The sequence below is a fragment of the Myotis myotis genome, unplaced genomic scaffold (genome assembly GCF_014108235.1).
Source record: "Myotis myotis isolate mMyoMyo1 unplaced genomic scaffold, mMyoMyo1.p scaffold_m19_p_49, whole genome shotgun sequence".
NCBI lineage: Eukaryota > Metazoa > Chordata > Mammalia > Chiroptera > Vespertilionidae > Myotis > Myotis myotis.
In genome coordinates this window covers 349,594-361,762 of record NW_023416356.1, presented here as the reverse complement: position 1 = coordinate 361,762, position 12,169 = coordinate 349,594, and the positions used below count along the sequence as shown (strand labels likewise).

At 66.7% G+C, this 12,169-nt stretch overlaps 1 protein-coding gene across 16 annotated transcripts in view; it reads left to right on the top strand.

Annotated features, from left to right (window-relative positions):
- TACC2 (transforming acidic coiled-coil containing protein 2) overlaps positions 1–12,169 on the top strand; it is a 102,870-nt gene that overhangs the window by 22,963 nt on the left and 67,738 nt on the right. For 13 of the 16 annotated variants that reach the window (XR_004967313.1, XR_004967314.1, XR_004967315.1 and 10 more), the window contains exon 4: positions 4,408–9,201. Coding sequence is in view for 13 of the 16 variants with exons in the window: in XM_036307677.1 (XP_036163570.1) it covers positions 4,408–9,201 (4,794 nt within the window). In the remaining 3 variants the exon portion in view is untranslated. The remainder of the gene's footprint in view (positions 1–4,407; positions 9,202–12,169) is intronic. The other 3 variants (XM_036307674.1, XM_036307669.1, XM_036307668.1) reach the window with 3 other exon arrangements.

Genomic DNA, 12,169 nt, shown 5'->3' with positions numbered 1-12,169 from the left:
GGCCACACGGTGTCGCTGTTGTAACTCGGCCCTGCACTGGCCGGACCCGGCCGGGATTGGGGGAGTCCTGGGAGACCCCCCTGTCCACTCCTGAGCACAACAGCCCTGGGTCCCCGCCCCCATCCATGGAGACTCCCTCTCCCTCCCGGGGGACCACCAGCCAGGGATGGGCAGCCCTTTCCTTAAACCCTCCGAGTGCTGCAGGTCGCCCAGAGGACACCAGGGACAAAGGCTGGACGGAGCTTGGGGGGTCAGCGCGGCCTGCTCGCCCCAGGGAAGCCGGGGGCATTTCAGAGGCCGGCCTTCCCTGGTGGAGCTCTTGTCGCAGAAGGGGGAAGAGTGGGGCCTCAAGGGTCTGGGGCCTTTTTTTTTATTGATGTCAAGACGGGAGCGGGAGAGAGAGATGGAAACATCCGTGATGAGAGAGGATCATGGATCAGCTGCCCCCTGCACACCCCCCACTGGGGATCGAGCCCGCAACCCGGGCCTGTGTCCTGACCAGGCATCGGACCGTGACCTCCTGGCTCCTAGGTGGACGCTCAGCCCCTGAGCCCGCCGGCCGGGCCCCGTCCTAAGGTTCACGGGGATGTCAGTTACACACACGGGTCCCCAGGCCCCCGCGGGTCCTTTGGAATCACAGCCGCTGGCTGTGGAGCCGGAATCCGTGTTCCCAACGCCCACCCTCGTCGGCTCCCGCGAGCAGGGAAATGGGGGAAACACGGGGTGTGGCCGGCTCTGCCTGGTCGCCAGCTAAGTCACCCCGTTCCCGGCCGCTCCTTCAGGACCAGGACGGGGAGACGTGGGTGAGCCCAGGAGCCGGATTTTAGTGAGAAGCCGTGTGAGGCTCATGAGGAAGTTTGGGGAACACTGGCCGGGGTTACCCTCCCGGGAACGACCCGCGGACTCTCTTCTGCATTTCTGGGAACTTAATTAAGGCCCCGGACTCGGGGCACCGACCCCTGCCCCTCCCTTCTCTCCTGTGTTCTTTCCTTCAGCAAACGCCCATGGGCGTCGCTCAGGGCCTGGCGCTGTTAGGGCGCGGGGCCCACAGCCTTAGCAGGGGCCTGGGGTCTCGGCTCCAGGGGGAGGCAGGTCTGGGGGAAGTCGGCCTCGAGGAGAGACCCTCTCAGACAGTGTCGGCTCGCACAGACCACGTGGGTGTGAGGGACGGAGCAGAGAAGACGCGGCCGTTTAGAATGGGTGGTGGTTCTCAAGGTGAGGTTTCCCGTCGATGGATGGGTCGATGGGTCGATTAGACTGATTGGCCAGCTCAGCGTCACGTGGGTGCTTGCTGGGATGCCAGACTCACTGGATGAGAGACTCTAGGGGTGGACCCCCCTCCGCCCCCGCAATCTGTGCTCTGCTGCGCCCTCCAGGGCTGGCTGAGAGGGTCAGGGAAGGCGGTGACCTTTGAACTGGTTTGAAGGACAGCAGGAGGGGCAGGGAAGGCCCGGATTGGGGACAGCAATGCCGGGGGCCCAGGCGGGTGCTCCCTGTGCCTGGCAAGCAGCCTCCGTGAAGACGGGCCTGTCCACGCCCGGCCCAGGCCCAGGCAGGGTGGGCCCAGCTGGCAGCGCCGCCTCCGTCCGCTCCTAACTGGCTATCTTCTCCGGCAGGACGTCCACAGGAGAGGCGACCGGCTGGGAAGACGGTCAGGCCGCCTCAGTGCCTGGCCCACCGGTCTTCTCGCTGGCTCGGGCCTCCGAGTGGCGGGGAGGGGCCCTCCTGAGACGACACCCCCTCACGGAACAACGTGGGAAACAGGGACGCGGAGAGTAGACGGGAGAGGGGGTGCGGGGTCACCAACTCCCCCATTTACAGACCACGGCTCCCCAAACACTAGCGTTCCCTCGGACTTTCCCTTCTTTCTGGTTCTTCCCTGACGGTGGGATGCCTGTGTGCCTGTCTGCACGTTTGTTTAGGCACCTTTAAGTAGGAGACGTGTTTACGTAAAGCAGCTTATACCTCCTCCTGTCGTCTTAGATACGAACGCACATCTGCAGGGTTAATAGGCTGCGTGAGGGCAGCTCCGGCTGACGGAGCCGCGAGCAGCACCGAGAACCGCCCCCCCCGCCCCCCACCCCCCACACCCCCATCTCGGGTTTCTGTGGGCTCCCCCCCGGCATCCGTGCTGCCTTCGCTGCAGCGCGTGCCCCCATGCAGTGCATCGTCATCAACGGCATCTGGAGTCACAGCGAGGCTGGCCCTCCGTGGGGCGCAGTCCATGGGTCTGACGAATGCGCGACGCCCTGTAGCCTGTGCTCCCCATTACCTGTCACAGGAGGTTCAGGGCCTTAAGCCCCCCACACTCCACCTGCTCGCCCCCTCCCTCCCTTCTAACCGCTGGCCGCCCGGATCTTCTCCCTGTCCCCATGGGGGTGTTGGTGTTTTTAAAAAATGTTTTATTGATTTTTAGAGAGAGAGGAAGGGAGAGGAATATGGAGAGATAGAAACATTGATGAGGGAGGAACATCACCAACCTGCCGCCTCCTGCACGCCCCACACGGGGATCCAGCCCACCACCCGGGCCTGTGCCCCGACCGGGAATCGAACCAGCGACCCCCTGGTTCATAGGTCGGGCGACGCTCCATGACGGAGCCCCCGGGCCGGGCCCGTGTCTTTATTGTTATCTTTTCCCGTTGGTATAAACACCCCCCGCTGGAGTGGAGTCTGGGGGCTCGGTGGGTGTTTACCCCCCGGCACCTGGGTCCCCCCTTCCGCCGGGTCCGAGCATCGCCATCGCCCAGAGCATCTCCCCGCCCGTCCGTCCTGTCCGGAGACTAACGACTGGTCTGACCGCTCCCTCCGGGTCGGTTCTGCCAGTTGGTAGCCCTCACGGAAACGAGGTCAACAGCTCATGGACTCGGTCTTTATCTGCTGCTGCTTGTTGATTTTTTGTTAGTTTCATTGTGATGTTAACCCTGCACAGCACACCGCTGACCCCTAACGAACCCGCAGGAGTGCAGTGTGACCGCGTCGCCGTGCGGCCCCGGCTTTGCTGGCTCCTCGGGGGAGCGATGCTCTCCGTCGTGAAAAGCCGCTGCAGGCCCAGCCTCTGCCGCACTTTTGGTCTCTTGTGTTGTCATTTGGTTCGAGCTCTTTCCCGTTTCCCTCTTCGTCTCTCCTTTGGACTCACGGGCGCCTTAGAAGCCTTGCATTTCGTTCCCGGACCGTTGGAGACTTTCCAGGCGGCCTTCTGCGCCTGCTTCCTGGTGTAACTCCACGGTCGCCAGATCACATACTTCGCATAATTGGAATCCTTTTGGATTTCTCGCGGCTGTTTGATGTGCAGGACGCGGTCAGTGTCCTCGCCGTGCCCTGTGCGCCTGGATGGAACGCCGCCGGCCGCCCTGGCTGGTGCTGAGGGAAGGGGGGGGGGAGGCGTGTTGGCCACGGTGCTGGGTGGACCCCTGGGTCCGCGCTGATCTGCTATCCCCCGATGTCAATCGATTATTGGAAAAGGACAGGTACTATCAGGTCACAGTCGGGGGCTGAGATCTGGTGTTGGATGGACTTTGAGGACGTTCGCGTCCTGTATGAAGCGGACCCTTTACAGTGGGAGGGCCTCGCCTACGCCGGTAGCGTCTGTTCCTTATCATATGGACACCGCGGCTTCCTTTCGATCAGTGTTGTCATGGTTTATTCTCCTGCCTCGAATCTTTTCCTTTTAACCTATTTGTGCTTTTAAAAATATACATATTTTATTGATTTTACAGAGACAAGGGAGAGGGATAGACAGTTAGAAACATCGATGAGAGAGAAACATCGATCAGCTGCCTCCTGCACACCCCCCACTGGGGATGTGCCCACAACCAAGGTACATGCCCTTGACTGGGATTGAACCTGGGACCCTTTGGTCCACAGGCCGACGCTCTGTCCACTGAGCCAAACCGGCTAGGGCTCTTTTTGTTTCTTGTGCTTAGAGTTAGATTCTTAGATCTGTAGATATCTAGTTTATATCATATTTGGAAAATTTTCAGCCATTCTTTTAAAAAATATATTTTTTTATTGATGTCAGAGAGAAGGGAGAGGGAGAGAGAGATAGAAATATCAATGATGAGAGAGAACCATGGATCGGCTGCCTCCTGCACGCCCCCCACTGGGGATCGAGCGGGCAACCCGGGACTGTGCCCTGACCGGGAATTGAACCCTGACCTCCTGGTTCATAGGTTGACACTCCATCACTGAGCCCCACCGGCCGGGCCCCCGTGTTGATTTTGGGGAAGGAGATGCCATGTGCGATGGTTATGGGAGGGGTAGGGGGCTCTCTTCGTGGGGAGGAATGAGGTGCGGGGGGCGCTGTGTTTGTGGCCTCTGGGGGCACATTGGGGTGGTTCTGCCTGCGTGTGGCTCTGTCCTTGGCATCCTGGGACCCGATGACATGTGACCTGTTCTCCTTGTTGGCAGCGTCACGCAAGGAGCCGCCTGCACCGCTTCTGAGGGTGCGGCCGGCCTGGATCCAGGCATCGTGTCCCCGGAGGTGACTGAGCCAAGGAAGCACCCACAGAAAGCCGGGGGCCCAGCCGGCTCTCCACTGCCCAGCCCGCCAGCGCCCCGGGAGCCCGAGAGCACCCCCAGCTCCATGCCCGGAGCCGAGGACCCCCCTGAAGTTTACTCCGTCAGCCCCCCCGCAGCGCCTGAGGACTGGCCCCTCGTCCAGCCCCTCGCTCAGCGCTCCGGGAGGCAGCCTTCTCCAGGGGCCCAGGGAGACGCCCTGGCATCGCTCGCCCCTCCTGGGGGCTGCCCTGTCCAGCGCACGGTGGCTGCCTCTGGCCCCCGGGCTGGAGGAGTGGGAGCCCTGAAGGAAGAGGGGCCGGAGTCAGCCTCCTTCAGGTCCAGGGATCAGGCGCCAGGACTTTCGCCAGCACCTCCCGGAGGGCGGATGGAGGCAGCGCTGGGCGGGGAGGCCGGCCGGCCCCGGGGTGTCCAGTCCCAGAGGGAAGAGGCTGCAGGTGATCTCACTCCGCCAGCCTCCGGGCGGGGGGCCGCTTCTGTCCAGGTGCCCCCCACGAGCCCCCCTGCAGCCCCGTCCGGCCAGGGGAGCTCAGCGGGCCTGGAGCAGTGCCCCCCGAGGCCTGAGCCCCCCAGCCCCCAGGAGCCAGCCTCCAGCACCCCTGGCGGAGGGAGCTGCTCAGCAGAGAGGCCGCGCCCGGATTTCGTCGCGGACTTGGGGGCCTGCCGTCCCACGGGGAGCATCTCCGGGGCTGCCCCCCAGGAAAGCCGCCAGGACCCGCCGCCTCCTGCCCTGGGGCCAGGAACCGGGGGCTCTGGGACGGAGACTGTAGATGCCAGCGACTCTCAGTGCCCCTCGAAGACACGGGTGCCGGGAGCCAAGCCCAGTGATGCCGTCGGCATGGCGGCAGGGGGCCCTCCCGAGGGGGCTCTGCCCGTGGGCATCCAGGAGCCACGACCCGCTGCCCTGCCCGCCGCTCAGGCCCCTGTGGCCGCAGAAGAACCCGGCCGGCTGGCCCGGGAGACGGTGTCCGGCCCCGAGGTGGCCGTGCTTACAGATTCGGCCAAAGAACCGGCAGATGTGTGGTTGGCCAGACAGGAGCGCCCGTCAGATCTCAGAGGTGTGGGAGACGGCCCTGCCCGTGCGCCCCAGGAGAGCGGGCAGCCCTGGGACACGGAGCCGAGCCACCACGTCCAGCAGGGGGTGCCGCCCCCTCCCCCCAGCACATCGGACGAAGGCGCCAGCCAGTCACGGTGGCCACAGGATGAGGCCCAGGCCCCTGACGGCCCAGGTGGGGCAGAGCAGGGAAGCCAACCACCCAGGGCTGGTCCGGGGGGAGAGGAGCAGGGCCCAGAGCCTCCCGGCGGGGCAGAGCCTGGGGACCTGGGGGGACAGCAGCCCCAGGCCCTCGGCCACAGGCCTGACCCAGAGACGGACAAAGAGGAGGCTTCCCAGGTGACCAGTGACGGGAGCCAGAGGGGGGCCGGGGACTTGCTCATTCCGGGACACGATCAGCAGGACAGCCCGGGGCACCCAGGACCAGCAGCTGTGCCCCCGGGAGCCCCCCTCCAGCCAGGCCGGCCGGGGCCAGACGCCGCTGCCTCTGAGGTGCCCGGGGAGCAGGCGCGGCCGTGTGAACGTGAGCGCGAGGCCTCTCTGCGTGATCCAGGCCCTGCGGACGCTCCCCAAGTCCCCGCGCCCCGGGCACCGCGGGAGGATGCAAGCTTGCCCACCCGCGGAGGAGAGGGGCCGGCCTCCACATCGGAGCGTCAGCGTGGGCTCCCCGAGGGCAGGCTGCCTGGTGCCCCGAGTTCAGGCCCCGGGGACTCCGAGCCGGAGAGCCCAGTGACGGAGCGGTCAGAGCTGCCCGCGCTCGGGGGGCCTGGGCCAGAGGCGGCGGGCAGTGCCAGCCAGCCCTCCGGGGCCCTGCTTCCTGCAGCGGACCCCCCACAGGCCTCGCCCCTGGCAGGGGGCCCGGGCACCGAGGAGAGCCGTGCTGGGCAGGGCCCCCCCGGGTCCCAGCAGGAGCCTGGAGCGCGGGAGGCCGGCGGCCAGCGTGGAGCAGCGTGTCCGGGCGACGCGGGCGAGTCTGAAGCCGCAGAGGCTTGGCCTCCGGGTCAGGGTGTGGGCACAACGCAGGGGGCAAGTGGGAACACGGCGGGGGCCCCGCCCCGCGGGCCTGACTCAGGAGCTCCGGGGGGTGCAGCTCGCTGCCTGCCCGCCCCGGCGCCCGCCAGCCCCGGCCTCACAGCCACAGGGGGTGCCCCGGAGAGGGAGGCGGGGGGTGAACCCCGGGAAGGCGCCTCCCAGCCAGCGCCCGCCCCGCGGGAGGAGATGGACGCAGGGGCCCCGGACCGTCTCGGACGTCGCCCACCCGCGGAGGAGCGGGGTGTGGGGGGTGCGGCTGCCCGGGCCGCTGAGGACGCTGACGGAGGGGACCTGGGCGTGCAGCCGCCTCCAGACCAGCCAGGAGGAGGCACTCTGAGCAGTGGCATCCGTCAGCCCGAGCAGCGGCCCTGCCCCGGGGAGCAGGCTCCCGCCCCTGCTCCGGGCGAAGCCGGCCACACCGAGCTGCCCTCTGCCAGCACCGTGGGCACTCTCCCAGCCCAGGTGGACACTATCTCTGCCAGCACCGTGGACACTCCTCCAGCCCAGGTGGACACTTCCACAGCCCAGGTGGGCACTCCTCCAGCCCAGGTGGACACTCCTCCAGCCCAGGTGGACACTTCCACAGCCCAGGTGGGCACTCCTCCAGCCCAGGTGGACACTCCTCCAGCCCAGGTGGACACTTCCACAGCCCAGGTGGGCACTCCTCCAGCCCAGGTGGACACTATCTCTGCCAGCACCGTGGACACTCCTCCAGCCCAGGTGGACACTATCTCTGCCAGCACCGTGGACACTCCTCCAGCCCAGGTGGACACTATCTCTGCCAGCACCGTGGACACTCCTCCAGCCCAGGTGGACACTATCTCTGCCAGCACCGTGGACACTCCTCCAGCCCAGGTGGACACTCCTCCATCCCAGGTGGGCACTCCCACAGCCCAAGTGGACACTCCTCCAGCCCAGGTGGACACTTCCACAGCCCAGGTGGGCACTCCTCCAGCCCAGGTGGACACTATCTCTGCCAGCACCGTGGACACTCCTACAGCCCAGGTAGATACTCCCGCGGCCCAGGCTGTTCCCGACCTGGAGAGGCTCCTGCCCTCTGGGCCCCTGGTGGAGGCTGCCCGGGACACCCCTTACCTGCATATAGATGGCGCCCCCAGGAAAGGGGCAGAAGATGGTCCCAGAGGTGAAGGCCCTGGCCCCCTGGGGGAGCCCCCGTTTGCCTCGGGAAATGCCACCTCGGCCTCCGGGATGCTGGCTGCCGGCCACCTCGCCTCCCTCTCGCAGCCCGGAGCTGCCCGTGGCGACGTCCCTGTGGCTGGGGCCTCTGAGGGGCCCGGGGACCCTGTGCCCTACCTGGACAGCACGCCGCTTCCGGCCGGTGGCGAGCAGGTGACAGGGGGGGAGGAAGCTGCACCTGGAGCCGGCCCCCGGGCCCCCGAGGTCCCTGTAGGCCCTGGCAGTGAGCGGGGCCCGGAGCGCAGCGGGGACAGGACGGGGGAACCCCCCCAGGACCCCGACAGGGGCACCTCGGGTGGCGTGGACGCCAGCCCCAGGCAGAGCGGCCCCATCGCTGGGTTCTCCGACTTCCGGGAGCACATCACCAAGATCTTTGAGACGTCGGTGCGCGGAGCCCTGGCCGACCGGCCCCAGCGCGCACCTGCACCCGGAGAGAAGGTGGGGGCCCCCAGGAGTGTGGGGGGCAAGGACCTCGACGGGCCGCTGAGCCCAGGGAAGCTTCCAGACGGGACTCCAGCCGTGGCCGCCGCCCCTGTGCCCGCCCCACCCACCGGCCTCCGCGTGGACGCAGAGCCGGGCGGGGGGCAGGACCCGCCAGGTGCCCAGGCGGGCGAGGTCGTGGCTGGGGGCCCCCCGGTGCCGAAGGACAGCGAGCAGCCGGAGGGGGCCCGGGGGGCTGGGCTGGGGCGGGGAGGCCAGACCCACTCGCGCTCCCTGCGGGGCAGCGGCCGGCAGGAGGCGGCTTCAGGTCCTTCCTCGCCAGAGGCGCCCGTGGAGAAAGCGGCTGGCGCACAGGCGGCCGCCCGGAGCCACCGGGAAGCGGACTCGGTTCCAGACGACAGAATTCCTTCAGGAGAACAGCACCGGGGCGCGTGCGCCAGCCGCCGGCCACCCCAGGCAGAGGGCGCCGGGGGCCCTGCCCCCCCAGCAGCTCCCGGGGACGTGCCCGCATCCACCTCTGCCCTGGGGGCCCCTTCTCCCAGTGGGGATGCTCTGACGGGGGCCGAGGCCGCCCCTGAGCCCTGCCCGCCTGGCACACTTGTGGGCGAGGGGCATGGAGGGGCTGCTGGGATCTCAGAGACACAGAAGGCCCCGGGGCCCGGCCTGGCCGCAGGAGGTGCCAGGGAAGCAGAGGGTGACGTCGCTCTGAGCACAGCTGAGACCGGGGCCCGTGCGCCTGGTGACCCTCCGGGGGCAGGTGCCATGAAGATGCCCTCTGCGGTGGCTGCCGCCTGGGGACCGCCAGGGGACCAGGGGGGCCCGGGCAGCTCCGAGGGGCCCCAGCAGCCCACGCCCCAGCTGCCCACTCCCCCGGCGGCCAGGAAGGCAGGCGTCGCCTCACCTCCAGGACCTGAAGAAGCTGGGGACCCCCGCCTGGTCCCAGAGGCCTCCCGCGAGGAGAGGTAAGTCAGAGCCAGTTCCCTGGAATGTGGGGTCGGCCTCCCCAGGGGTCCCCTCCGCTCTGTCCGTCAGTCACGTAGACGGGCGGGTGTGAGAAGCTAGTTTTCCACCTCAATTGCCTACACCAGCGGTTCTCAACCTGTGGGCCGCGGCCCCTTTGGCTGTCGAATGACCCTTTCACAGGGGTCGCCTAAGACCATCCTGCATATCAGATGTTTACATGACGATTCATCACAGTAGCAACATGACAATGATGAAGTAGCAACGAAGATAATTGTGTGGTTGGGTCACAACGTGAGGAGCTGTAGTTAAAGGGCCAGAAGGTTGAGAACCACTGGGCCACACGGACCTGCTTGCCGTCAGGATGGCTGAGCGCGGGGGAGCCTGAGGCAGGGGCGGAGGCGTGGGGGCCGTTGGGCTCGCCTCACGCCTTTTCTCGTGTCCTTGGCCCCATCGACTCACTTTCACAGGCGTGAGCGGCTCGCTGGCGGGGGCACCGTGGGGTCGGAGGCCGTGGTCGGCCATTCGTCTCCCTGGAGCCCCAACGCCTCTGCTTGGAATCTGGTTTGTTTGTGCCGAGGCCTGGAGGGTCCCCACGCTTCCCAGCCCAATGGCGGCCTGAAGCGACTTTGTTTTCTCGGGATTTGGGCGCAGTCGCCACTCACAGCTTTAAAGGGGACACGGGCTTTCCACAGGGACGGGGAGAGACGCGCCTTCTCGCCATCCGCCGCCTCCTCCACATGGTCCAGCAAGAGCTGCTCTGGCTGTGTGTGTGTGTCCGTGCATATGCATGTGTGTCTGTACGTGTGTACATGTGCATGCATGTGAGCGTGTGTATGCGTGTGAGCAGGGCGGGGCTCTAAATCAGCACCTGCGCCGGCCAGCGTTCCCTCCCCAACAGCTGCAGGCATTTCATTGGCGAGGTGGCTCCGTTTCAGGCGCTGGAGGAATGTGCGTCGCCTGCTCCTCCGCCTGGCGCTCCACCCACACCAGCTGCCTCCGCGGCCCCACAGGGCAGCTCTGGTCCTACCTCAGGCTGCGGCGGGCGCTTGGGCCGAGCAGACGCAGGTCTGATCCGCGGGGCACGTGCCTCGGTGCTGACTCGCTGGCGAGGATTCTGACATCCCCGTCGGAGGGGGGCGTGCTCACCGGGAGCCCGCTGCCCACAGTGACGCGTCAGCTCCTTCCTCCCCGCCCCGGCTGTCACCTCCCTGGGAACACGGCCCGGGGCACAGGAGCTCAGCGAACACTGCGGGCTGGTGGCTTCATCGCTTTAAATGTCAGGATGTGGTTTCCTGATCAACGTGAAGGGAGTGTGAGATGTAGGAGAGCAGAGGAAGGAGGAGGATTCGCACCCACAGCCCCGCGACCAGTTAGTTACGGCTCCCGGCCTTTCCCCGTTCTCTGTGTAAATGTTCACAGTCCGTCCCCCGGCCGTCGGGCTCCTCGCAAACAGATCTCAGGGGCTGAGGTGGTGTGACTCCCCAGCACTCGGCGGCGGGAAGTGGCCGGTGGTGCCGTCCCGCACGCCCAGCCCCTCTGAGAGGGCGCCCGCTGGGGGCCGGCCCTCCATGGCGCCTCCAGCCTGTCCCTCTCGGCAGCCGCGCTCCTGCACGTGGAGCACCAGCGTGGGAAACGCCGCTTTGCCTTGAGGAGGGGGCTTGGCCCCTCTGGGGAAGCTGCTCCCCCCGGGGAGCCGTGCCACGGCCCCGGGCAGGTCTCCGAGACAGTCGGGTGGCGGCAGAGGGAGCGGGACGGTGCGGCTGGTGTTGCAGGCGGGGTGGCAGGGAGCGGTCTGGGCGAGGTTGGGTGGCCACACTTTAGTGGACGCTGCCAGGACTCCCGTCCCAGGGCTCCAGATCCCCACCCGGCCCTGGCCCTGACTGGTGATGCGCACAACCTCAGTCTGCCCATCTATAGAATGGGTGTTTCTGCACCTGCCTCACCCAGGTGCCTAGAGGTCTGAGGTCACAGAGGCAATGCGATGCCCTCAGGCTCGGGGGCTTGGCGGGTGTCAGGTGCCTTATTCCGGCTCCAGGGCGGGCGAGACTGCCCTCCTGAGGCGGGTTCCGGCCCGGCCACCTCTCCTGTCCAGCACGGAGCTCCCGGTCTGCGGAAATGGCAGAACGGCCCAGGAGAGTGAGTTCTTTCTCTCCGTGTGGCCCGTGGGGTCTGCCTCCGGTTCAAAGGCTTAGAGACGTGTTTTGTCGTCAAACCGCACGTGTGACCGTGGCTGTGTGTTGCCGTGTGGGGCGTCTTGACAGAGAGATCCTGCGTTGAGTTGCCGAGAGAAGAGCAGAGCCAAAGCAGGTCCCCCGCCCGCCGGGCCCCGCGCTGCGCTGGGTTTGGCAGCTCCTGCCCACGTGGGCAGCCGACTCCGCCGCGGGTCAGGGTCTGAGCCGGTCGCTCGTGTCCGTGTGACGGCAGTGCGAGAGCCCGGCCTCACACGCGTGTGGGTGCAGGCGGCACGGATATGCTCGCCGTTTAGTTCCCCACATTGGGCGTGAAGTCGGCCCTGCTGGGGCCGGGCCACCAGCTCCCTGGCCGTGCCCCCCTCCAGCCCCACCCCAGCTGCCGAGGGCACGTGGCAGGTCCAAGAGGCGGGGTTGGCAGGCGCTCGGCTGTGGGTTTCTGCCCCCGTGCGGCCCCTCCCCGTGCACGTCCGGGGCCACCGACAGCCTCGCCGGTTCGTAGACTCTGCCCAGAGGCCTGGCTGGGTTGTGACGCAGGATACGAACGGGTCTCCCACGTGGATGGAGAGTTCAGAACTTGGCATTGTGCTTACTCCCCGCTGATGGTCGGGTGTGCAGGTCTCGATCCAGTGTGGGCGTCGCCACGCTGGTATTTTTTGCTGAAAGTTTATGTAAAAGGGGTTTTTCACTAGCCCGTGTGGCTCAGTGGTTGAGCATCAACCTATGAACCAGAAGGTGATGGTTCGATTCCCGGTCAGGACACGGGCTTGACCCCCAG